Raw genomic sequence first — 24589 nt, 5'->3', positions numbered from 1 at the left:
CACATGAATCACAGAAGTGTCGAAAAAACAAACATGGGCTGAACATTCAATGATATGCAGCACTTGTTAAACAAATGTATATAAACACATCAATGTACACACATATTGCCAGCACAAACTACCATCGACTATTGTTCAAATAGATTATTGACACTCAGACTTTCTATATTTCTCAACAAACCTGTTCGATGTCAAAAATAATAATTTCCATGACAAGCTTGTGGTTTCACATATAAAATACAAAACTACTCCGTCATCAATGAGCTTAGACGGAGTAAAATCGTCACTCACCACAATATCATTTCCTACCCTTTGTTCGACTGAAAGGTTGATCAAAATGTCTATCATGGCTGTCCTCGCTACAACATTTTCACATATATACACTGTCTGCTACCGTCAACTCGAACATCATTAAACTGGACAAACAGAAAATGTTTCTTTATCTGCCTTGAACAGATTGTCAAGAACTTGTTAAACTTGTATGGTTTATCTTACCATGAAACAGACCTCTGTCGATACAGTCACATATATTAGCGTATGGCTTAGAGTATACGAATATAAGTACATACACTAGTGTACGATCTACATGGTCAGACACGGTATGTAGGAATATATCCGTACATATGTATCCCTCCCGTCATCGTCTATTCCAACCAGATAGCTTAAGGGCCTTTGTTTCTCATCACATCTCTTATGGCAGACATCTAGAAATATCGCAATACACATTAATTGGGCTAACTACATTTCCGGGAAGTATACACTTGAAAAAACATCGGATTTGACCTCAAAATTACAACGTTATTGAAACGTTACTGTGCTGAAAACAGTTGGCGAAACATCGCAAACACAAGGTCCAAAATACAACTATGACACCCGTATCAAATACTTGACTATCGAATAACTATTTTTAAAAACAAAAACAAACAAAATAAAACAAAACAACAACATTTTTTACAATGCAAGAACCCTGAACAGTTTTAATATTTGAAAAATTCTAACTGGTTTGGGACATGAGTGACAAGGACGCTTTAGTAAGATGCAATTCAGTTTCACAACTATCGTTAAAAATTGCTCAAGTATCAGCTTACACCTTCCTTTTAACTCATGCTACTCGAAGGCTAGGGATCCTGATCACAGATAGTTCCAAGTGTGGCATGTTTATCCATGGCGCTTACTGGTAGCGATTTCGTTGACACGCTCTCTTGTTTATCGCTACTGGCTCCGATTTTCAAAACCAACCAGTAATCAACAGTGAATGTTCCTTTTACAATATATATTTTTTAATAAATGCATCCAAATATTGATATTTTTTTTCTAGAATATTTAAAAATGTCGTCCAAAATCATTTTCATATGGAGATGTCGATGGCGATAGATTCAGACTGAGGGAGGCGGTTTATCAGATGGGTGAGGCTCACTGATACAGGGAGTCTACATATGACATGGAGACCCTGCTGCTACCATATCTACCCAGGAACACGTTGAGTGTGTTACATCGTGAATGGACAGCTGTCCGGGAATATCAATGTTGTAATATGTCCGTCTATAGGGTGTAAAGTCCCATTCGCTCATGTGTTGACGGCACGTGTGACATGCATTGTTTGTACTGTGTGCTGCTGGTCATCGTAGCTGTCACCCACTGTTAACACACTGAAGCAAAATACCCAAAGTAACAATCACAGACAGTAGGAAAAATACCACCAGGAACAATCTGTCCATCACGATTGCGACTTTTTTCCACTCCTCCCCAATAGCTTCAATTTTATGCTTCTCGGCGTACCGAGTGTTGATCTTCTTTAGAACCGCCAGTTGTTCTTTCATCACCTTTTGCAAGGGAGACGACTGGCGAAGTTCCTGCACCTCAGTCTCGCGAGAGTCGAAACGATTTACTCCATTTTGATTTGTCTTGTTCAAATCATCCTGAAATGAATGGGTGATACATAAGTCAGATGAAGTTAGTGAGGGAATGAGTAATTTGGGTTTAACGCCGATTTGAACTGTAATCCAGTTATTTCACGGCGTGTCAGCTTAATGTAGGAGGAAATCTCGCAAGTGATGCAGGTCTCAGACGTTAAAAAACACGGGTATGGTACTGACAAACCTAGAAACATGGCGAACTGGGATTTGAACCCACCATTATAGGCCTGCACAGCGAATATATATATATATATAAATAGACGGGGATACATAGATGACTGGGCCACTCGCGCCCATATATATATATATATATATATATATATATATATATATATATATATATATGTGTGTGTGTGTGTGTGTATATATATATATATATATATATATATATATTTATATATATATGTGTGTGTATATATATATATATATATATATATATATATATATATATATATATATATATATATATATATATATATATATATATATATATATGGAGGTCATAGTGTACAGTTATAACACCTTTATCTGGTGTTGCGATAGATAAGTGGATGCTTGATTAACGCTGGAGATATGCCCACATTGACACAGGTCGTACACATTCATCACTTCGAGAGCGGTAGGATGGCCTCGTGTTTAACACATTGGCTCGTCCAGGTTCAATTCCCCTCACGTGTACAATGTGTGAAGTCCATAATCTGTGTCCCCGCTATTTGTGGCTTTAAGACTGATATATCAGTGGATTTCTCGGGGCACCGATGTGGTATTAGAACTCAGCAAATTTTGCATCAAACAGACGGCAAACGTGTTGCACATTTAGGAATACAAATACTAAGAAACACTACAAATGTCGGATTGAGGTGATAGAAGTTTATATATTTAGGTGATATACAACATACGGTTGTATCTTGGTTGTATCTTCACGCAACTACGTAACAACTTGGAACTAAAAGCAAAACATCCGTTATAAACACAACAAGAACTATCTTTAATGGATTGGAGAATCATGAAACGTAACATCTAGATGCTAGATAAATGCAGACAATGTATAAAAAGGTTAAAAGAAATATGGTGATAATGTTAGAATTTTACCTGATCATCACGACATAAACTTTGAAGGTATTTTGTCTGTAATGAAATAGGACCCGGTTGTGAGCAATTCATATTAAATTACACATATCACAAATGAATAGTATGTTTTAATGACTAATGCCTAATTCTTAATGATTGATTAAGAATTCTGCCCTAAATCTCTTACCGCATGATCTTGGAGAAAAAGGTCAAGGTCACCATTGACCGCTATCTTGATTGGGTGGACTGCCATTTCTTTCTTGACACAAAGGAGCGGCGCAATCGTCTCAAGGAACAGACTCTTCACCCACCGTGGCACACCGATGCCATGTTGACCTTTGAAGTGCACGTTCAGCACGAGCACTGTGAGGACCGTGGAGAAGGTCACCAGCATCATAGACAGGCAGAAGTAGATTCCTGTGGACGGTATTTAGTGGTCTCATAGTAGTTACAAAGGTATTTTGTGTGAACATCTCTGTTTTATGGTAGACATGTGGAGGACATTTCCAAATTTGACGCATCAGTGACAAAATGATGTCCGATGTTATTCCCTATTTTGACTTGTGTCATATGTTCCCGTGCTTTTTCCAAAACAAATTGACTAGCCTGTGCCTGTGTTCGTGACGGGTGTCTCCGGTTGGGCAGGGTACTCTCACCTTTTAGCGAACACCTGGTATTATCACTTTTTGATAGTGATTCATAAACACATGCTCCTAATATAGTCGGATTCGTACAGTCGAATGAATATGGAAAAGGTTTTGTCGCTCTTATTTAGGATACCCACTGGTATGTTTTTGTGAGGCCGATTCCTGTGACGGTTAAGGGTATTCATAAAGATATGACGTCTCAAGATCACTCAGGATGTCAGCTAGTATGTTTTTGTCATGCAGACATAGATTTCTATGGAGGACAATGAGATTGGTTATTCTCTGGCGTTCACACTTCGTATTTAGCATTGTATTGGTAATGCTTCCAACGATGTCAAATTGCCAAACTAGTTATTAATACATTTACGTTTACAAAACAACAAAAGTCATATATGTTCAATCTCGTATGTATCAACTAGACAAAACAAAGGTATCTGTTGCTTCAGAAGATATATTTTTGTCGGTCAGTGTACAGCATTAAAGAAACCAAAAGACCCACCTTACATAGAGGATACTACCCATGCTACTGTCAACTTCACACGCCCCTCTATGTTTCAGCCATGCACATTAATGGTCTCATTACATGCAGAGTGAGTGGATTCTACACCGCTTTTGGCAATATTAGTCACGGCGGGACCACCAGAAATGGGCTTCACATAGTATACGAATGTTAGAGACGAACGTTTAACCACTAGGCTACCTCAACACCCCCAATATGCAATGACTAATTTAAATATATCATAAATTTGTCGTGAAAATATCATACATTTTTCGTGAGTGTTAAATGTGGGTTTTATGTACAGGATGAATTGGTAGTCTCTTGTTGTGGCTGTCGATCCTGATGCTGTACATTAACAGTAGAATGCAACAACGATTCTCTTCCTAAAACACTTGCCTTCAAATATGTGTACTAATGTTTTCGACCCTAAAACATTGTATGTACATATCGGGGTACACTATCGCGAGGGTACGGATTTGGCGGATAAAAAAATCTGGTTTCCGATAAGTAAATATATCGTTGTACGATCTAGGATGTAAGTATTCGTATTTAAAAACAAGTGTCTTTGGAAGTGGATCAAGTTGCATTTGTCGTTAGATCCAGTTGCTTTCACTTTGCGGAAGAATATAAAGTGCGATGTAGATTTGGATCGGGGATCTATTAGCAAAACACGATGTGCAGCGACTAGTCAATATCAAAATCGTTTATAGGGGACAGCAGAGAGATACGGTTCCGCGATCATAAGCGAAATCTGACAAGATTTTCTTTTTTGATGTGAGTGAGTGAGTGAGTGTTCTTAACGCAACAGTCAGCATTATTAGGCGGTCTGTAAATAATCGAAACTGGGTCACGCTGAACGAGAGGCTTAAATGTGGTGAGGTGAAGGGGAAAAGGGTTTAACGTCGCGTTCAAGATTATTGCATTTATAAAGCGAACTGCATGCACGTGTGTGTGTGTGTGTGTGTGTGTGTGTGTGTGTGTGTGTGTGTGTGTGTGTGTGTGTGTGTGTGTGTGTGTGTGTGTGTGTGTGTGTGTGTGTGTGTGTGTGTGACTGTTTGTACTAGTCCGGGCTAATACAAGTTTTATATTGCTAGCTTACTGAGGTGCCACGCCGCAGTTTAACACGAACACCGCACGCAGACACAGTAAACAGACTCCGAACCGAAGTACTTGTTTTATCCCTGAATACCGAGGACCGCCTCCGTGGTCTAGTGGTAGAGCGTCCGCCTGGAGAGCGGAAGGTCCGGCGTTCGATGTTGTTGTTACCCTTTGGCATTAAGGGGCTAAAACAAAGGACTGGTCGGCTCGGAGTCAGTATACTGTGTCTGAGTGGGGTATTCATGTTAAACTGCGGCATGGTATCTCAGTGAGCTAGCACTATAAATCGGCATCAGTCCGGACTAGTACAAGCAGCCACACACACACACACATACATGCACGTCGCTATATAAGTGCAATAATTTTGGACGCGACGTTAAACCCCATTTCACCTCACCTTAATACCGAGAGGCAGGGTAACAACAAGTATCATCGTTTTAATCTTTTGGTAAGATTCGGTTGGAGCTATACAGACGCTCTATCCTCTAGACCAGGCATATGATCGGCGTAATTATGAGCCACGATACATGACAGTTTGCTCTTACACGTGAGGTTACAGGGAGTGGAATCCTAACAGACCTTGTGCGAATGTCAAATCCAAATGTGGCATAGGGTAAAACGTAGCAAGAGGTTGGTTTTTAGAACGTACCTATCAAAGGGAAGTTTTCTGACGTTGGCGGTAACGTCTCAGACACCACCAGCAGAAACACAGCCAGAGACAGCAACACGGTGATCTCCAGCGACACCTTCTCTCCGGAGTCTGGAGGCAGCAGGAAACCCAGCAGAGCCACGGTTGTGATCAGTATACAGGGAAACAGCAGGTTCAACGTGTAGAACAGCGGCTTGCGTCTTAGATTGACGTAGAACGTCACGTCAGGATAGGGTTCCGGGCAGCAACCGTAGTACACTACATGTCGTTCCACGGGAACACTCACCAGGTCCCACTCGGTGTTGACTTTGAAGTTGGACATGTCCCCCGCACTGGCCCTATTGGTTGAGTTGACCTGGAGTCCGTGGTAGGCCCAAGAGCCGAACTTGAGAGCACACGTTTGAATGTCGAAGGGGAAGTAGGTGACGTCGACTTTGCAGAGGCTTTGTATGATGGTTGGGAAGTTGTAGCTGGCAGAGCCGTCTGAGTTGATGAGAGGGCGGTAGTCCTTGAGTCCAGCAAGTTCATCCCCGGCGCTGGGTGATGACGTCCAGGAGAAATAATTAGAGCAGTACAGGTCATGCAAGAGCGAGACAGAAGCAGGGGGTGAGGGTCTGATGACATTATTACGATGAGACGTACGTTTGAAGAAGTGAACAAGTGTCAGTTTGAGAGCACATGTGAAAGGGAGGGCACCCGTGAAAGCGACGACATGCCATACGTATATTGTAACATGTGGATATACATTCACAGCACGACATCTCTACTACGTTGCTTGTTTTTTTTTTAAGATAGGATACCTTGAGTCAGTGTTACGTAATGCAGTTCTCAGCAATATTTCAGCTATAACTGTGGTCTGTACATGGACCAGACAAGGCAGCGATTGACATCAATAGCGTCGATCTACAGCATTGGGGTATGATGACATGCATCAACCATGTCAGAGAGCCTGACCACCCGTCCCGTTAGTCGCCTCTTACGACAAGCATAGGTTTCTGAAGACCAATTTTAATCCCAACCTTCAAGAAGATCTACAACTACTGCATAAACATGATATATATATTTATATATATGAATGAGGAATTGTAAGATGAGGACAGAAAAGTGTACATGCTGAGAAAGAAACTAAAACAAAAACGCCAATGAAAGCACAAAATTGGTACTGCTGTAGACATATTAAGGTATATAATTCAAGCACACGCTGGACAATAAAACCATAGAATTGGTGAAACTGGTACATTTGGATATAACGTGTTATCGAAACGTTGCATTAATAGAGGAACGTCTATTTTGACAATTTAGATCATAACATGAGTCTTTAAACAAACGATGGCGATCATATCACTTTTACTGAATGGAATTTTAACACTGAGGGTTGAGCCACAAACACACTTGCGTATAGCCTACTCACTTGTCATAAAGGGTTATATCCGGTGTCCAAACTTTGGCATAGGGGAGGATAAGTGATGAGATGCCGCCATACTCAGTGGCGTTCCACGTGAACTGACAGTCGTACCAGTTCTACAAAGAAATATGTCAGTTAACGTTCATTTAAATTATTAATAATAAATTGTAATAAATAATACAATTGTTTTTTATGGGACAGGCTTTCAATTCACGTCATGATCCCCGCGATCATGAAGAACATTTGGATTATATTGCTCAAATGTGAACATTCTGTTGGTATAATTTTTGAAAACAGTAAATAGTGACACTGTTCCGGAGGGGTGGATACATTTGGTAGTAGAGGGCGGGCAGGTGTTTTTGTGATGAATAAGTTGGCCTCCGATAGTCGTCTCCCACAACAACACTGTCCGGAGACTCGGTAGATGCAAATCACGAAACCTGTCTCTCACGTCAACGTTTTTACCGGAGACACGGTACATGTGAATCATGTGATCTGTGACTCATGACAACGCACCTACCGAAGACACGGTACATGTGAATCACGATACCTATCACTCATGACAACGCACTGACTGAAGAGACGGTACATGTGAATCACGATACCTGTCACTCATGACAACGCACTGACTGAAGACACGGTACATGTGAATCACGGTACCTGTCACTCATGAAAACGCACTGACCGAAGACACGGTACATGTGAATCACAGTACCTGTCACTCATGCCAACCCACTGACCGAAGACGCGGTACATGTGAATTATAAAAGCTGTCGCTCATGACAACGCACTGACCGAAGACACGGTACATGTGAATCACAGTACCTGTCACTCATGACAACGCACTGACTGAAGACACGGTACATGTGAATCACGGTACCTGTCACTCATGAAAACGCACTGACCGAAGACACGGTACATGTGAATCACAGTACCTGTCACTCATGCCAACCCACTGACCGAAGACGCGGTACATGTGAATTATAAAAGCTGTCGCTCATGACAACGCACTGACCGAAGACACGGTACATGTGAATCACAGTACCTGTCACTCATGACAACGCACTGACCGAAGACACGGTACATGTGAATCACGATACCTATCACTCATGACAACGCACTGACCGAAGACATGGCACATGTGAATTATAAAACCTGTCACTCATGATAACGCACTGACCGAAGACACGGTACATGTGAATCACGGTACCTGTCACTCATGATAACGCACTGACTGAAGACACGGTACATGTGAATCACGGTACCTGTCACTCATGACAACGCACTGACCGAAGACACGGTACATGTGAATCACGGTACCTGTCACTCATGATAACGCACTGACTGAAGACACGGTACATGTGAATCACGGTACCTGTCACTCATTACAACGCACTGACCGAAGACACGGTACATGTGAATTATAAAACCTGTCACTCATGACAACGCACTGACCGAAGACACGATACATGTGAATAATGTGATCTGTGACTCATGGCAACGCACCTACCGAAGACACGGTACATGTGAATCACGATACCCGTTACTCATGACAACGCACTGACCGAAGACACGGTACTGACCGAATACAAGATACCCGTACCTCATGACAATGCACTGACCGAAGACACGTACATGTGAATCACGATACCCGTTACTCATTACAACACACTGGCCGAAGACACGGGACATGTGAATCACGATACCTGTCACTCATGACAATGCTCTGACCTGAGCTTTGGTTGCCTTGGTTAATAATTGAGTCTGGACTAGAATACCAATGACAAAACAATTATGTGCCACGTCGCGCGCCATAGGGAACGGTGAACCAAGTCACCGGGTATGTCTCCAGGGACCACCTGTGATCCCACAGTGACGTCCAAATAGCTTAATGGTATAAATGTACTTATACACTTGAACATCACATTCGTGAAAGCGGTTGTAAGGTCGTTTATGAATATATAGTGTAAATAATAATAAGTATTCGCAAAGGGACAGACCTGATATTAGTGTGGTGAACCTTTGCCTGATCATTGTCATTTTGGTCTGGATTCAAAATTATCTTTGAACCAAATAACCTTATCTGGGACCGTCTCAATAGATACATGTCTCCCCGTGGGGCCCCGGGGTAGAATGTGTCCCCAGCACCCCATTGCTGGTCGTAAGAGGCGACCGAATCGGGCAACCTGTTTGCGGTGGGTTACGTCCCTGTGGCGGCAGAGGAAGGTGAGGGTGCTGGACCCTGCAATAGTGTTCCTTAGTCCAACACAACACTTCGACCCTAACTTTGCCTAGACGGGCGGTAGAATGTCATGCCTTGTGCATACAATATTTCGCACAAACGTTTGTTATTTACAAATAAAATTATTCTGAATGTCTTTTATATATGTATCAATCTATAAACTTTCCCTATCTGGTGATGCTGGGCCAATCTGGTGATGCTGACCACCGAATTCTTTGTCATGTGCCTCCAATTGATTGTAGTGTTCCGAAGAGACTCTACAGCTAAAGCAGCTCTTGACAAACCGTTATCTCCACTACTTATCCCGTACAGCGATTTCGAACCAACTATCAAGAGTTATACTCTCGGTCATACCTACTTGGGTTGCCAGTAAAGACATGATGAGGTCGTTTTGCGACGATGTCGCATTGGCCACAGTCGGTTTACCCACGCATATCTGCTTACAACAGACTAGACGAACCTCCTAAGTGTATCCCTTGTGATAGAAGGCTCACCATCAAGAATATATTGCTTGACTCATTGCTGAGTATTGTTTAATATTGGCTAGTATAGTTCACAATCACTAGTGGCTAAAGTGATGACGTAGATCCTGCTTGGGTAACTTGCAGGAAGCTGATGCATCGAAAGTCCCCACGATCCCCAGCGATATGGCCTAGCTTTGCTTATTGATGGCTTATAGCCCGTGTTTTAAACAGTTATAGATAATATTATAATGCCTAACTATGTTTGATAAATTTGTTTTTAAATGTAAATTTGTATTCATGACTAAATTGTGAATATATCAACTTGTTCTCGTCGGTATGTGGCTGAAATAATGCACATGCGACGTTAAATGTTAACTCGCTCACATAAACTCTTCAAAAAAAAAAGAAACGCACAGGAAGATGTAGTTCATTGAACCTGACTACACAAAAAAATCCGGTATGTAAATTGGATAAATGTTATTGGAAAATGCTGGTGGCCTGATATTCGAAAAACGGTGCGTCAAAACGCAGCCATTGTCGATTTGAAAAGTCTTAAAGAGCATTGTTTTCACTCTTGTTAAAAAAAGTCATGGAGGGAAACAGTAAAGCAAAAGCACGTTCAAGTTATGGCATTCGTAACTCGGGGTAGTGGCTATAAAAGGGCAAGCATAAACTAATAATTTGTCTTTCAATTTTCAACATTATTCAAGTTCGAAAATGCCGAGACTCAACGCTGCCGATCGGAACATCGCCACAGGACGTATCCAAAGAGGGGAATCGCAGTCTTCTTTTTCATGTCACTTCAACGTCCACCACGGCACCATTTGCCGCCTTTGGGACCTATACACACAGTTCAATTCCACCGCAGACCGTCCGAGAACCGGCCAACCAAGAGTTACCACCCCTGCACAGGATCGCTACATTCGACTGTTCCACCTACGTCAACGCAATGCCACAGCTACGGAGACTGCAGGACGCATCCCTGGTTTGAGGAGGATAGTGGACCAGACTGTCTAGAACCATCTTCGCGAGGCTGGAATCGAACCAAGACGACCAATTATCGTCCCTGTTTTACAACAGATCCATCGACAGCGACGCTTGCGTTGGTGCCATACCTTACAGCCATGGAATTTGAGAAACAGGAGACTAGTGTGGTTTAGCGATGAATCACGATTTCTTCTTCACCGGCGAGAGGGAAGACAACGTGTTTATCGTCGTCGAAATGAGCGTTTTGCCCCACCTTGTGTACGTGAATGCGGCAATTTCGGTGGCGGTGGTGTCATGGTGTGGGGGGCCATATCCTACACCACGAGATCTGACTTGGCTGTGGTTCAGGGCAATTTGACAGCAAATCGCTACAGGAATCAAAGCTCGTGTCACGGTAGACTACCGTCATAATGCAAACATCAACGCTTGCCCTGGCCGTCGAGATCTCCAGATCTCAACCCAATCGAACACCTCTGGAATGAACTCGATTGGCGTGTACGTCAACGTCTGAAGACGCCGCAGACACTCCACAACCGGCTAACGGGTTACAAGCAGAATGGCGCAGAATTCCGCAGGACAAAATTCGTACACTTATCAAGTCAGTGCCGAGGAGATGCAGAGCCGTGATTGCTGCCCAGAGTTCAGAGCAAGCTTGTGGCCTTATGTGACATGACAATGAACAGTTTTCAATGCCTTTGTACAACGACAACATGTGACTATCGAGCTCAAAATTTGATATTTGTATCTATGACATAAATATATCAAATATATCGACTTTATTAGGTACAATAAATTTACTAAAAATCTACCTGCGTTCCTTTTTTTGAAGAGTGTATATGTCTAATCTCCCAAGAGATATAATAACTCATTTGTTTCAAACGAAAACGACGTACATGGATGTCCCTTGTCGATTCAGACTGAATGATACGTACGAGGGGTTTTCCTCAGTGGGAATAAAATAGATTAACACTAATCAACCTGAATAAACACACTTGCCGTTAATTTTCAGAGCAGGAAGCAAAGGCTCGCGGACCAGTAACTTGTGATGAATTAATGTGATTATTGAATGATTTATGTATTAATAATGATGATAGTTTCGTGTGTGTAAAATTATTTCTCAGCCCTTATTTATTTGCAGTTTATACACTGCAAATTCATTAATATGCAGATAATGCACATTCAGTCTTCGAAAAAGTTCATGTTGATCATCAGCTGACATTAGTTGGAACATACGCTTTGATACGGTACAGAATAATAATACAAGGGACGAATAACAGCCGCTTGTTATTACTCACGGTCACTGGTGTTGCTGAAATCCATACGGTTTGGGGGGCGGTTGGGTAGCCTAGTGGTTAAAGCGTTCGCTAGTCACGCTGAAGACCCGGGTTCGAATCCAGACATGGGTACAATGTGTGAAGCCCATTTCTGGTGTCCCCCGCCGTGATATTGCTGGAATATTGCTAATAGTGGCGTAAAACCAAACCCACTCACTCCCTCACCATGCGGATTGAAATCATATTTGACGCACCAGAGACCAAACTGATGTCCGATGCAATTCCCTATTCCCGTGTTTATTCATTGGGGCAGAACGCCCTTACCTTTTCACGAACTACCCGTATCATCACTATTTGAGAGTGATTCATAAACACATGATCAAGACATAGTCGGAATCGTACAAAGGACCCTGCTTTTAGTAATGATTTCTTATGTTTATGGAAATGGTTTTAGTCGCTTTAATTTTGTTAACATTAAAATATATCAATAAACCTTCAATTTCAACACGTGGTGTACGAAGAAATTCAAACACAGATTCATTCACGTACCCCACGGTTTGTCAATACGGTATGACACAGGCTTGTCAGAAGATTACATCGAAACCTCTACCGATAAGGGAATGCCAATATTCATCCCACATGTTTTATTCAAAAACCATTGTTACCAAACCCATTTAACAAACACTCGTCATCTTAATTGAGATAAAGCGCAGTTTATGTGTGTTCAGTATCCACGATTCAACCATCCCGTTGTCAATCACTGTTCTTTCGTCCGCACCTATGGCACCTCTAGCACCTTTGGAATTCAAATATTATATAGAGTACCAGAGCAATCGTTCGTCATTTCACACTAAACAAACGACCAGAATGTTCAGAAAGCAATGTCATCCCGGGCAGTTAGAACAATGGTAACAGAAACAGTTGTGCGAGGGTATTGGGTTTCTATTTGGAAACCTTAGTATAAACGTGAATGATTCAATAACGGATGCAGCCGCACTTACCAATCGAAGCCAGGCGTTGATTGTCAATATTTGTTTTGGTTCATCCTGGAAAGAAGGAGAAATATTTGGCATACAGAGGTTAATGCAATAGCGTCAAGTTTTCCTTTCAAAGGAATCAGGTAAAGTACAGCAAATGTTCATATAAATTAGAAACCTGACATTACGCCCCCCAGTATTTGACGTTGTTCGGAGTCATGGTTCTTTGGAGTTTATTGTTCAAATGTCGCCATTGTCATTTTCAATTGTTATGAAATAATTTTGCATTGGACATACCACTTAAAGACTACTGAAACATTCTGATACATCATTTTATCATCCAAAACTGGCTCCCACAGGAGATATCGCTTGGATGAGATCAAACGATATCTACACTGTAGATATCGCTGCAATGAAATTACATCACAATGCTTTGCAGACCATTGTGACGTCACTGGTTACCATGACGTCACAATCAAATGACATCACTAATGGCTCTGCTACTGAAGCTGTTTGCAGTACTTTTTACACTGAAGACACTGCTAATTACTGTCTACAAATGGAAAAAGTTGAAAGAATGATATGTTGGATGATAAATAAAATCTCACCCTCGTGTCTTTTGATATCAAATATATCAACACTCGTTGATAAAAGTGGCAAAAATCCTCGGCAAGCCTCGGAATTTTTCCACTTTTATCAACTCGTGTTGATATATGTGATATCAAAAGACACTTTGGTGAGATTCTCTATATCTCACCTTATGCACGTGTGCCTGTTATGGGCACTGACATTTAACAGAGGTTTGAAGACCTTTTGTATGTTATGCGAAACGCACCTGCTGTATAAGTTCAAAATAATCACACGTTTTCTGACATGTCACCCCATTTGCACATCGATGAAGATCAGATTGTGAATTTTGAAGTAAACTAGATTCCACCCGGGGCCTTATTGAATAACGTGTGTTCCCCCATATTTGTCCAACTGTATATGTACATGTAAATATAAGCTGTCAATGCAAGAGAATAATCAGTCTTGATTGGATAACAGAAAATCAGTGATGACACCTGTCAACATGTTCGGCCCTACACAATAAGAATAATAACAACTACAGATAAACTATATACAGTTGGAGAAATCCTACATTTTAAAATAATAAATTTTCTTTACACTCACAAGTTCAATGACCTGTCTGATCGCGATGCCGATTTTGACCTCAACAGGCGCATCTGTCCCGCAGATCGGCCGCACATCGCTGTGGTAATTGGTGAACACCTTGTCCAGCAACGCTGTCTGGTTACCCAGGACTCCTGTAACTGATGGGAAAGGTACATATTCTGAATTAGGGGGAAACTTTTGTGTCTAAAATGATATATTCATCTCTCATGAGGTATTGTTAAAAGCATCATTAAGAAAAAACAACATACAAATCAACAGAAAAGATTCCATCCGAAATAGTTATCATAGAAATCGGCACCTCTCATAAATAAAATGCAGAGAAAAACGAAATTGTTTGTTGTGGCTTCGAATCTAATACAGAAATGTCGTAAAGTATAAATATAATACTGAATCATGTCTAGCAAGTGATTGATAAAATATTATTAAATATTTTAAAATTATATTATAAAAATACTCTGAGTATATAACAGTTAGACTATGGTGAGAAACATAACTGGACACAACATTTATAGAACACCAGTTAACCTTATAATCGCTGCATAATGAAATATGGTTTCAATGTACCAAAGACTACAGATAGTAACACTATGTTAATCGAAAACAATGAGGCTATAGAACGTGGCTATAGCATTACGTCAACAGCGAGATGTGATCACCGGGCACAGCGACACCTGGTATACTGTTCTAAGCGACTAAATATGACCAACATTATTTATCTGTTAACTGTGGAACTCGATATTCGTGCCTTTGTTAATAATGTACCGTTGATATAATCCTTTACAGCCGTTTCCCCTTTCAGCTGTATAAAGATTAATGTGATACACTACCATAGTGCCAGGACAATATAGGGTATCACAAAAAATGGTATTTTGGTGATTGAATAAGCGCCTCGTGGAATAATACAGAACTTTGTTTGTTGTTTAGCGCCGCATTATTCCTCTTGTATGACGGCGGTCTGAAAATATTTGAGTCTGGATCAGACAATCCAGTTATTAACATCATGAGTATCGATCTACGCAATTGGTGAGGTGAAATAAGGTTTAACGTCGCGTCCAAGATTATTGCACTTATATAACGACGTGCCTGCACGTGTGTGTATCTTCTTGTACTAGCCCGGACTGATGCCGATTTATAGTGCTAGCCAACTGAGATACCATGCAGCAGTTTAACATGAATACCCCACTGAGACACAGTATACTGACTGAGCCGACCATTCCTTGTTTTAGCCCCTTAATGCCGAGCGCCAAACAGGGTAACAGCAAGTACCATCTTTGAACGTCTTTTGGTATGACGCGGCCGGGGGTCGAACCCCGGATCTTCCGCTCTCCGGCGGATGCTCTACCACTAGACCACGGAGGCGGTCTCTACGCATTGGGATACGATGACATGTATGAGCCAAATCAGCGAATCTGAGCACCCTATCCGTTTGTTGCGACAAGCATGGGTTACCGAAGACCTATTCTAACCCGGATCGCCACAGATCAACACTGCAGCAAAATCATATTATGTTTCTCTGGGAGCGAGAAGCTTGTTATCTTTCTCCGTGTGATGTAGTTATTTCGTGACGGCGGAACTGATGAAGTGACGGACCGGTTATTTATCTCTGTGAGAAAACAGTGATACCTTTAGTTAATACACCAGTCGGTGTTGTATTCTTCATTCATCGTAATTATACCAGCATTTAGAGCGGAAATTAATACAAAAAGTGAAAGTAGAAGATCAAATGAGGTTCTTCTGTCGGATCAAATTTGACAATGAGCTTTTTAAACTCTAATAGAAAAGTGCATAATTAAGGCGTTGTTCCACTTAGAAACCGATTCTTGTCGAAGAGGCGTGATTTACTATCGAATTTTTTTTGTAGAATAACAAGTGGATTACTCTGTGCTGATCAATTACGACCCGGGTTCGATTCCCGACACAGGTGCAATGTGTGAAGCCCATTTCTGATGTTTCCGGCCGTGATATTGCTGGAATATTGCTAAAAACGGCGTAAAACCATACAAACTCACTCACTCTGATCAATTACATTGATCTGAAACGAAACATTTTCGAGCCTTACTGCAAGTTATTTAACTGTACGTTTGACGAAAGTATGGAGTTCAAACAAAACTGAAAGAGCCAATATTTGCTTCCACATGCGTATGCCTCATAGATGAGTGCTTTCTAAACGTTCTCTTGCACTGTTTCTCAATGTAAATACAGTGTCATGCTCTGGGATGATATGAAAGAAAACAGGATTAATCCTACAAGTATGTCGAATGGCACTATCAACGTTGACTGATATAAATACTTTAGAAATGGACAATGAAACAATGCAGTGAACTAACATGATAACGTCATCTTACATAGCAGACACTGTAAAACTAAAGTAAGAGTGAGTGAGTGAGTACGGTTTAACGCCGCTTTTAACAGTATTCCAGTTATATCACGGCATGTCAGCTTAATGTGGGAGGAAAGCCCGAAGTGATGCAGGTCTAAGACGTTTACCACTTCGGTGAAACCCACGAGCACGGGTATGGTGCTGACAAACCTAGAAACAGAATTGGGGCGAACCGGGATTCGAACCCACAATCATAGGTTTCTGGCGTGCCAAAGGGACGCAACTCTGCACAGCGAATCGCGGCGCCTTAGACGACTAGGCCACCCGTGCCTCCCCACTAAAGTAAGATCATTTTCACATATCTTCCCTTTATACGCACCGTCAAACTGATCACGATATGTAGATTTCTTCGATTACGGTCACATTGAATTATTCCGAATTGACACCTGAATATGCTGAGCAAACTAGGTAAGGAATAGCATGCATTGTTTTATAGTACATAATATAATTCCGTCATGACTACGTGTTATTTATTATTCTAACCATGATAATTAGTAATCTTTGTTAAATTTCATTCCGACTATATCATATCACTAACGCCTGAACAACTGTTTTAAGCCCATTTTATGGAGTAACGAGTCTTGATATTGCTTGCTTATTGCTGAAAGCGGCGTAAAACGATATTCACGCATTCAATATGTGGACAAAGTATGTTACAGTTCTTGCTATGACTCACGCCTTTGGGACCACTGGAGCTTCTGAAAATTGCCTAACAAAAGTACTGAAACCCACTGAAGGTTTAAAGGAATACTACACAGTGCTGTCCCATGAACGATAAGTGATACGACATTGTACGTTATCAACCTATCTTTATCTGTTTAACCTGATTTAGTTTCTATCGATGCCACAAACAAACAAATATATCAAAATAAATTTATTTCGAAGTAACTGACCATTTTGTTGAGATTATCTATGTATTGTCTTGTCGAGGTTTGGTACATGCCATTAGCAGATCAGATGTCATCGTGGCAGTTAATTGCATTTCGCGGCGATGTTGCATTACAGTCAAGCATTCTATGTTGACATAAACCAAGTTCTCTGTCCAGACGAAAGGAGTGACCAAGAGTCCACAGCACATTGTCACGCCACCAGAGGATATATCAGCGGTCGCATGACATTTTAACACTCTCCTTAAAAGGGCACGATGAAAGTATTCATGGCGTTGTTCTAGATATTTAACATGGCGATCAGAAGAGTTTGGGTGAAAAAGCATCACGTGAGATATGGATAATGTTGTAAAGGAATTTATTAAAAAATCCGTTTCACAATTATGCAGCATCCTCTCTATCTTCAGGGCACGCATTTCGGTAAACCAATTAAACTTAGAGATAAAGGAAACGGTGGAGGGACTTGCCACCGCCAGTTTTAATGGACATGAAGACATCCTTACCTGAAAATATATTTTTGAGGACTTTCTTATGCGTGCGGGCAGTTTTGATGAATTCCTCGCAAACTCTGTCATGATTAATAAGTCTGGCCGCCATGTTGTTGACATTGCCGACCTAACCCTGCATTGAGGCTGGTTTGAAACTCGCATTCTGATTGGTTCGCTAGAATGAGTAATTGTATTACATATGCGAATTCATTGCTGAAAAATTCTCTTTCCCCCCGTTATGGCTAGAATGAGTAGCGTAGCCAATGAAAATGGCCAAAAGAAATCAAGGGCGGGTAATTGAGATCGAGAGAACGACCGGACTCGATCCAGGGGTTAGTGTAAGTTTACCAAAATGCAAGACCTTGAGATACAGAGGATGAATTAGCAGCAATAACGAGGAATGCATACACAAGAGATTCCGGGTTAGAATAAGCCCTCAGCACAGATTCGACCATATGGATTGGTGGTCAGGCTCGTTGACTTGCACACCGTGATATAACTGGAATAATGTTAAAAGCGGCGTTAAACCCAACTCACTCACTCACTCGTTGACTTGCGTGTCATCGTACCCCGACATCGTGGATCGTTGCTCATAATATCGACCACTGCATTGTCTGGTTAAGAATCGGCTATTTACAGTTCGCCGTCCTCCAGCCGGAATATCGCTGAGTGCGGCAATTGACAGGTAAATAAACTAAACAAATATTATTTTGCTCACACCTCTCTTCTTCAATGATTACATGCTGCAATGTTCTAAAGTTTGTCAGTTACATTAACAACATTACAAAGCCAATATATACCTAACACTCCAACTCGTACTGAACTTTTTGTCTCAAAATGGTGAGCGTGACACTGCCCAAGGCGGAAGTCAGGAATGACACGTGACTTTGATCCGAAAACTGAAATAGGATACCCCTTCTCTTCACCACTGCCGACAAGGCTACAATGCTGTCCTTTCTACAAGGCAGGATGGTATATTCGCTGTTTACTAACCTTCTGACCGTGGTTTCATATTAGGCAGAGCTCAGTAGACTCGTTTCTCAGTGTGGTGACTATTTGTCTGAATATGTGATTATACAAGGTGTCACATATGTGGACATACAATCACTTCTTAATAATTTAATGGACATAAGAGTTGTGTATATATGCATTATAGTCTTATTACCCCTTAATAGGTACTGAATACCTAATGCTGTATATTCCCTTGTTAATCACAAAATAGTCAATTTCACGTTGGGCCTAACATTGATTTACTTGGTTGACGAATCCGTCGACGTTAGTTATGAGTACATTTTAATTTTTCTTATTATACTTTAAAAACTTTATTCAGGTTCCTCATATCAAAGACGTATATATACTTTGCTCATATACAAATGTCATATATATTATATACATACTTATATTTTACATACAACTCGTTTTTTCAGATGAACTTCATGATCATGTTTTCAAGGCATGGCATGTAGATATGTACTTGACAAAAAGGTATAACATGCAATGTCTAATTTGAGAACATATCATGTGTTGGTGTATTCAGTATCAAATAGTTCTTAGAGAGTATTCATATACAAGATTCGCTGTCATAAACTTACTGAAGTGAGGTGAGGTGAGGTGAGGTGAGGTGAGGTGAAATTGGGTTTAACGTCGCGTCCAAAATTATTGCACTTATATAGCGACGTGCATGTACGTGTTTGTGTGGCTGCTTGTACTAGTCCGGACTGATGCCGATTTATAGTGCTAGCAGTTTAACATGAATACTCCACTGAGACACAGTATACTGACTCTGAGCCTACCAGTCCTTGTTTTAGCCCCTTAATGTCGAGCGCCAGTAGGGTAACAACAAGTACCATCTTTTAACGTCTTTTGGTATGACGCGGCAGGGGATCGAACCCCGGACCTTCCGCTCTCCGGGCGGACGCTCTACCACAAGACCACGTAGGCGGCACATAAACTTACTGAGGATAGGAAGACCAACATAATTTGTTTTAAATGAGGAATAAGATCAATATTTGTTTTAGTGGAAGGCATTCGGTATTTCCTGCCGTATACAATCGAAGGTAGGTACAATATCGGAACATTGTCAATTAAAATCTTGACCATAAGGGTAATGAACATATGCAGTTTAGCCTTATCAACCTTTTCTGGCTTTGAATACCTAAATATATTACCATTAGAGTCAATAACTAATAAATTTCACTTTAAGCCCTATATTGTTTATCTTGGTTTACGAATGAATGTATTTAAAAAATGTTTATAAATTTTGTTTAGGTATCTCATACACGAATCTCATATATATTAATTATTCATTATATATACGTAAATATAGTCTACATACGAATCTTTGTCAAATACAATTCATGAACACGTCTTTAAAGGCATGGCATTTGTACAATGCAGATATGTATCTGACAAAAAGTATAATACGCATTGTATGATTTGATGACGTGTAATGTATAATGTATTGGTGTATTTAGTAACAATTTGTTCTCAGAGCGTATAAATATACAAGATTTTCTCATTTCATAAAATAACTGAGGACAGGAATACCAACAGCTCATAATTGTGTTAAGCGAGGAATAACCTGATAGTGGAAGGCCTTCAATATTTCCTGTCCTATATTATCAAACAAGGAACCATATCGGAGGATTTTCTTTTAAAATACTCTATTTAGTAAGATTATTTAAGATTTAAGAATTAGTACAACATCGTTCCTTCTTTCTGACACCCAAATAGAACCGGCTCCCTTGTTATATCTATTTTAATTCCTGTTTTATCTTGAAACAAGAGTGCCAGTTCATTCCTAATTGTTCTTACATATGCGAATTCATAGCTGAATAAGTGTCTCTTTTCCCCCTTTATGGCTATTTTCAACATATCCCAATGTGCAAAGCAGATCATTTATAAATAGAAATATATATATATAATGCAATTATCTTGAAACCACGTAAACTTTGTGCTGGATCGAACCCTAGAGGGTACGTACCTTGTCAACGATTTTAATTTTTTCATACTTTATAGCAGCATAACACAGAAATGTGTGTCATATGTCGACCTACCCACCATGTTTTCCCTTAATACAATCGGAAATATGGCCTGATTACACAGACTATCGGTGTAATGAGAAGCAAACACAGACATCCTTTGAAGAGGGCCAGCTGTGCCCTACCGTAAATATACAGAGGACAACTATTTTACTGGGTTGAGTGCATATATGATGTTTCTTCATTTGTTGGACACTGTAGGGCTGGGACGGGTAACTCGGGTACACGGGTCGGGTGGGTACTGAGTAGGACCCGGGTACCCACAGGACTACCCGGACCCATGGTTATGTGATATATAGTTTAATGACAAAAATTATCTAGAACTCTATGGTTACACTATAAGTCACTAATGTTCGCATTTCTTTCTGACTATGCACCCATTCCTTCTGACATGGTTGAATAAAGATATAACTTAAGTCAATTTCAGTGTATGCATGACCAGATCGTTTAATACATGTATCTAAATACGTTTTGCAAGTGCTGTGGAAAAAAAATTCCCAATCGGACATTTTGTATCTCTTGAGACCTACAGTGGGTACCCGGGTAGGGTCGGGTAATAGGGGGTTGGTACCCGGGTAGTAAATTGGACTCGTCGCAGTAAATGTAGGCTCTTTGTCTTTCATTGTAGCTTGAGCGGCATGAGTAGAACAATGGGAAGGATTCCCAACAGATGTTTCTGATGTACGTTAATTGGTCATGAAATATTCAGTTGCAACTCTAATCTGTGCATAACATTTGTAGTATTTGAAACACCCACATTACTGAGCACTTCTTCAGCTACGTGTATGTCATTGCATCATTTCCCCCATGTTTAACTCTCTATCGCTATTGCTCATGCACTGAAGCTACACAGATCACTTCAACGATAACGTGACATGTTTTGTTTTGCAATGTTTTCTATGAGAATGTGTTTTTTTAAGTACACGTTGTAGGAACTGAACGTAAATACAACCCATAACTATATAAAATCACAGTATGTTGGAACACGTGAACATCCGGGTTAAATAGGTCTTCAGCAACACATGCCTGCCGTAAAAGGCAACTGTGCTTGTCGAAAGATCGCGACTAACGGGATCGGGTGGTCAGGCTCGCTGACTTTGTTGATGCATGTCATCGTATCCCAGTTGTTTAGATCTATGCTCATGATGTTAATCTGGTCGTGACTCGATTATTTACAGACGTCCGTCATGTACAACAAACAAACAATATGGGGGAGTCATCTTAACAATTCTAATGTTCATACGTTCAGCAAATGATGAATGATACGAATTGAAAAATATTAAAGCAACCCCCCCCCCCCCCCCCCCACACACACACACACACCCCACACCCCATGGATACAATGTGTAATAACTCATTTCTGTTGTTCCCCGCATTGATACTGCTGGAAAATTGTAAAGAAAACAGGCGTAAAATTATAGTCACTCACTCAGATATCAGATCAGTTCTTAGATGAAGGAAAATTCACTGCCTTCAGCCCGATACTTACGAATGGAAAACCTCATATACGCAGGGTTAAAAGAAAAGTATTCATATGCAGTGAAAAATTTGTAAGATTTCCGTGATCCAAAACCATTTAACAAAGTTTCGCAACAGGTCAGATAGCAGCACGCACGTTTAATCAGTCATTGTTAAACATTCTCATATGGCAACAAAACCTGGTTTCAGTAAAGAACACCAGGCTAGAACCCTCATGCATATTTCTCTTATTCTCAAAATATCTCAACATCCATGATCAGATCATGTGAAATACACTTAAAGTTACTTTGAGTTCCCTTTTGGTTTTAAATATCTCCCAACAACTGCGGCCTTGGATGGAGCAAACTAGCCGAAGTCATCAAAACATCGTCAACGCTGCATTTTAGTGTCAGCTGAAAACTTACCTTTCTAAACAGCATGTGGAGCGAAAATTCTGCAAAATGTAACTGACGTTCATGCCGGGTTTGTTTGACTGTGGTGCTATGAGCACGTGTGTGAAGTTTGACGCAATGATTATGAGTATGATTGTTCTTATCGTCGTCGTCGTCATCATCATCACCATCAACATTATTAGTATTAAGCATGGAAGCATTCATTAACACACACGCCGGCAGATATACCATGTCAGTCTGTTGTATAATTGCATAGTCTCACGTGGAAGCATTCATTAAGACACACGCCGGCAGATATACCATGGCAATTTGTTATATAATAATTTTTACAAAGTCTCACATGGAAGCATTCATTAAGACACAGGCCGGCAGATATACCATGGCAATATGTTGTATAATTACATAGTCTCACATGGAAGCATTCATTAAGACACAGGCCGGCAGATATACCATGTCAATCTGTTATATAATTTCATAGTCTCACATTGAAGCATTCATTAAGACACAGGCCGGCAGATATATCATCATGTCAGTCTGTTGTATAATTACATAGTCTCACATTGAAGCATTCATTAAGACACAGGCCGGCAGATATACCATGTCAATCTGTTATATAATTTCATAGTCTCACATTGAAGCATTCATTAAGACACAGGCCGGCAGATATATCATCATGTCAGTCTGTTGTATAATTACATAGTCTCACATGGAAGCATTCATTAAGACACAGACCGGCAGATACACCATGTCAATATGTTGTATATTACAGTTTTTCACGTGGAAGCATTCATTAACATACGCCAAGGCACATATAGTATGTCAATCTGTTGTATAATTACACAGCTTCACATTGAAGCATTCATTAACACACACGCCGGGAGATATACCATGTCAATCTGTTGTCATTACATACTTGTACATGGAAGCATCCATTAGCACACACCCAGGCGCATAAAGCATTTCACTCTCTGGTATAATTACACATCCTTACAAGGAACCATTCATTAATTACTCCTGGAATCAAACTAAATACAAATTCAACTGTCCAATATAGTTAACAGCTGTTGAGCAGAGATAATCTTGTGTTAAGACTCTCGCATCTCGTGTACAGCTTATAATCAGAAATAGATAATTTGAAGTTAACTTACCTAACATTCCTACGAGCATGACAAGTGCAACACCTGCCATCAGCGTACCTCCATAAACCATCGCGTATAATAAATCTGAGTGAACTTCTTCCTTACCACGTGGATTGTCAAGAAACTTTAGAGACAATCCAAATCGATGGTATTTGAGGTTTGCAGGCGGCTTGTAGCACACTATTATGGTCAGATGGTGTGCGCGCACTGGCACTGATGTCCGTACAGCTAATATGACAAAGACCGTTAATATTTGATTGTTGAGAATGAGACTGAAGGCGCATTATCAACAGCGACTGTCGGAGTCCAGTCCCAGTGCGTACGGCAAATGGACGCAGGGTGCTGGGGGGTATTCTCACGAGGCAATGCATATTACTA

General features: G+C 40.6%; 1 protein-coding gene across 1 annotated transcript; it reads right to left on the bottom strand.

Moving 5' to 3' along the window:
• Nucleotides 1-448: 448 nt before the first annotated feature.
• LOC139467610 (neuronal acetylcholine receptor subunit alpha-10-like) lies at nt 449-24308 on the bottom strand. The gene is made up of 7 exons (XM_071249162.1): nt 24221-24308; nt 14403-14542; nt 13254-13298; nt 7292-7401; nt 5881-6416; nt 3175-3404; nt 449-1919 (listed from the first exon to the last, which is right to left on the bottom strand). Exons 1-7 carry the CDS (start codon nt 24279-24281, stop codon nt 1632-1634), a joined length of 1410 nt encoding a protein of 469 aa, XP_071105263.1. The 5' UTR covers nt 24282-24308; the 3' UTR covers nt 449-1631.
• Between the last annotated feature and the right edge of the window lie 281 nt (nt 24309-24589).

This window comes from Haliotis cracherodii, unplaced genomic scaffold (genome assembly GCF_022045235.1).
Source record: "Haliotis cracherodii isolate W230 unplaced genomic scaffold, xgHalCrac1.p SCAF_1, whole genome shotgun sequence".
Taxonomy (NCBI): Eukaryota; Metazoa; Mollusca; class Gastropoda; order Lepetellida; family Haliotidae; genus Haliotis; species Haliotis cracherodii.
The sequence above is the reverse complement of the archived record's forward strand: the minus strand, read 5'-3'. Positions and strand labels throughout refer to the sequence as shown.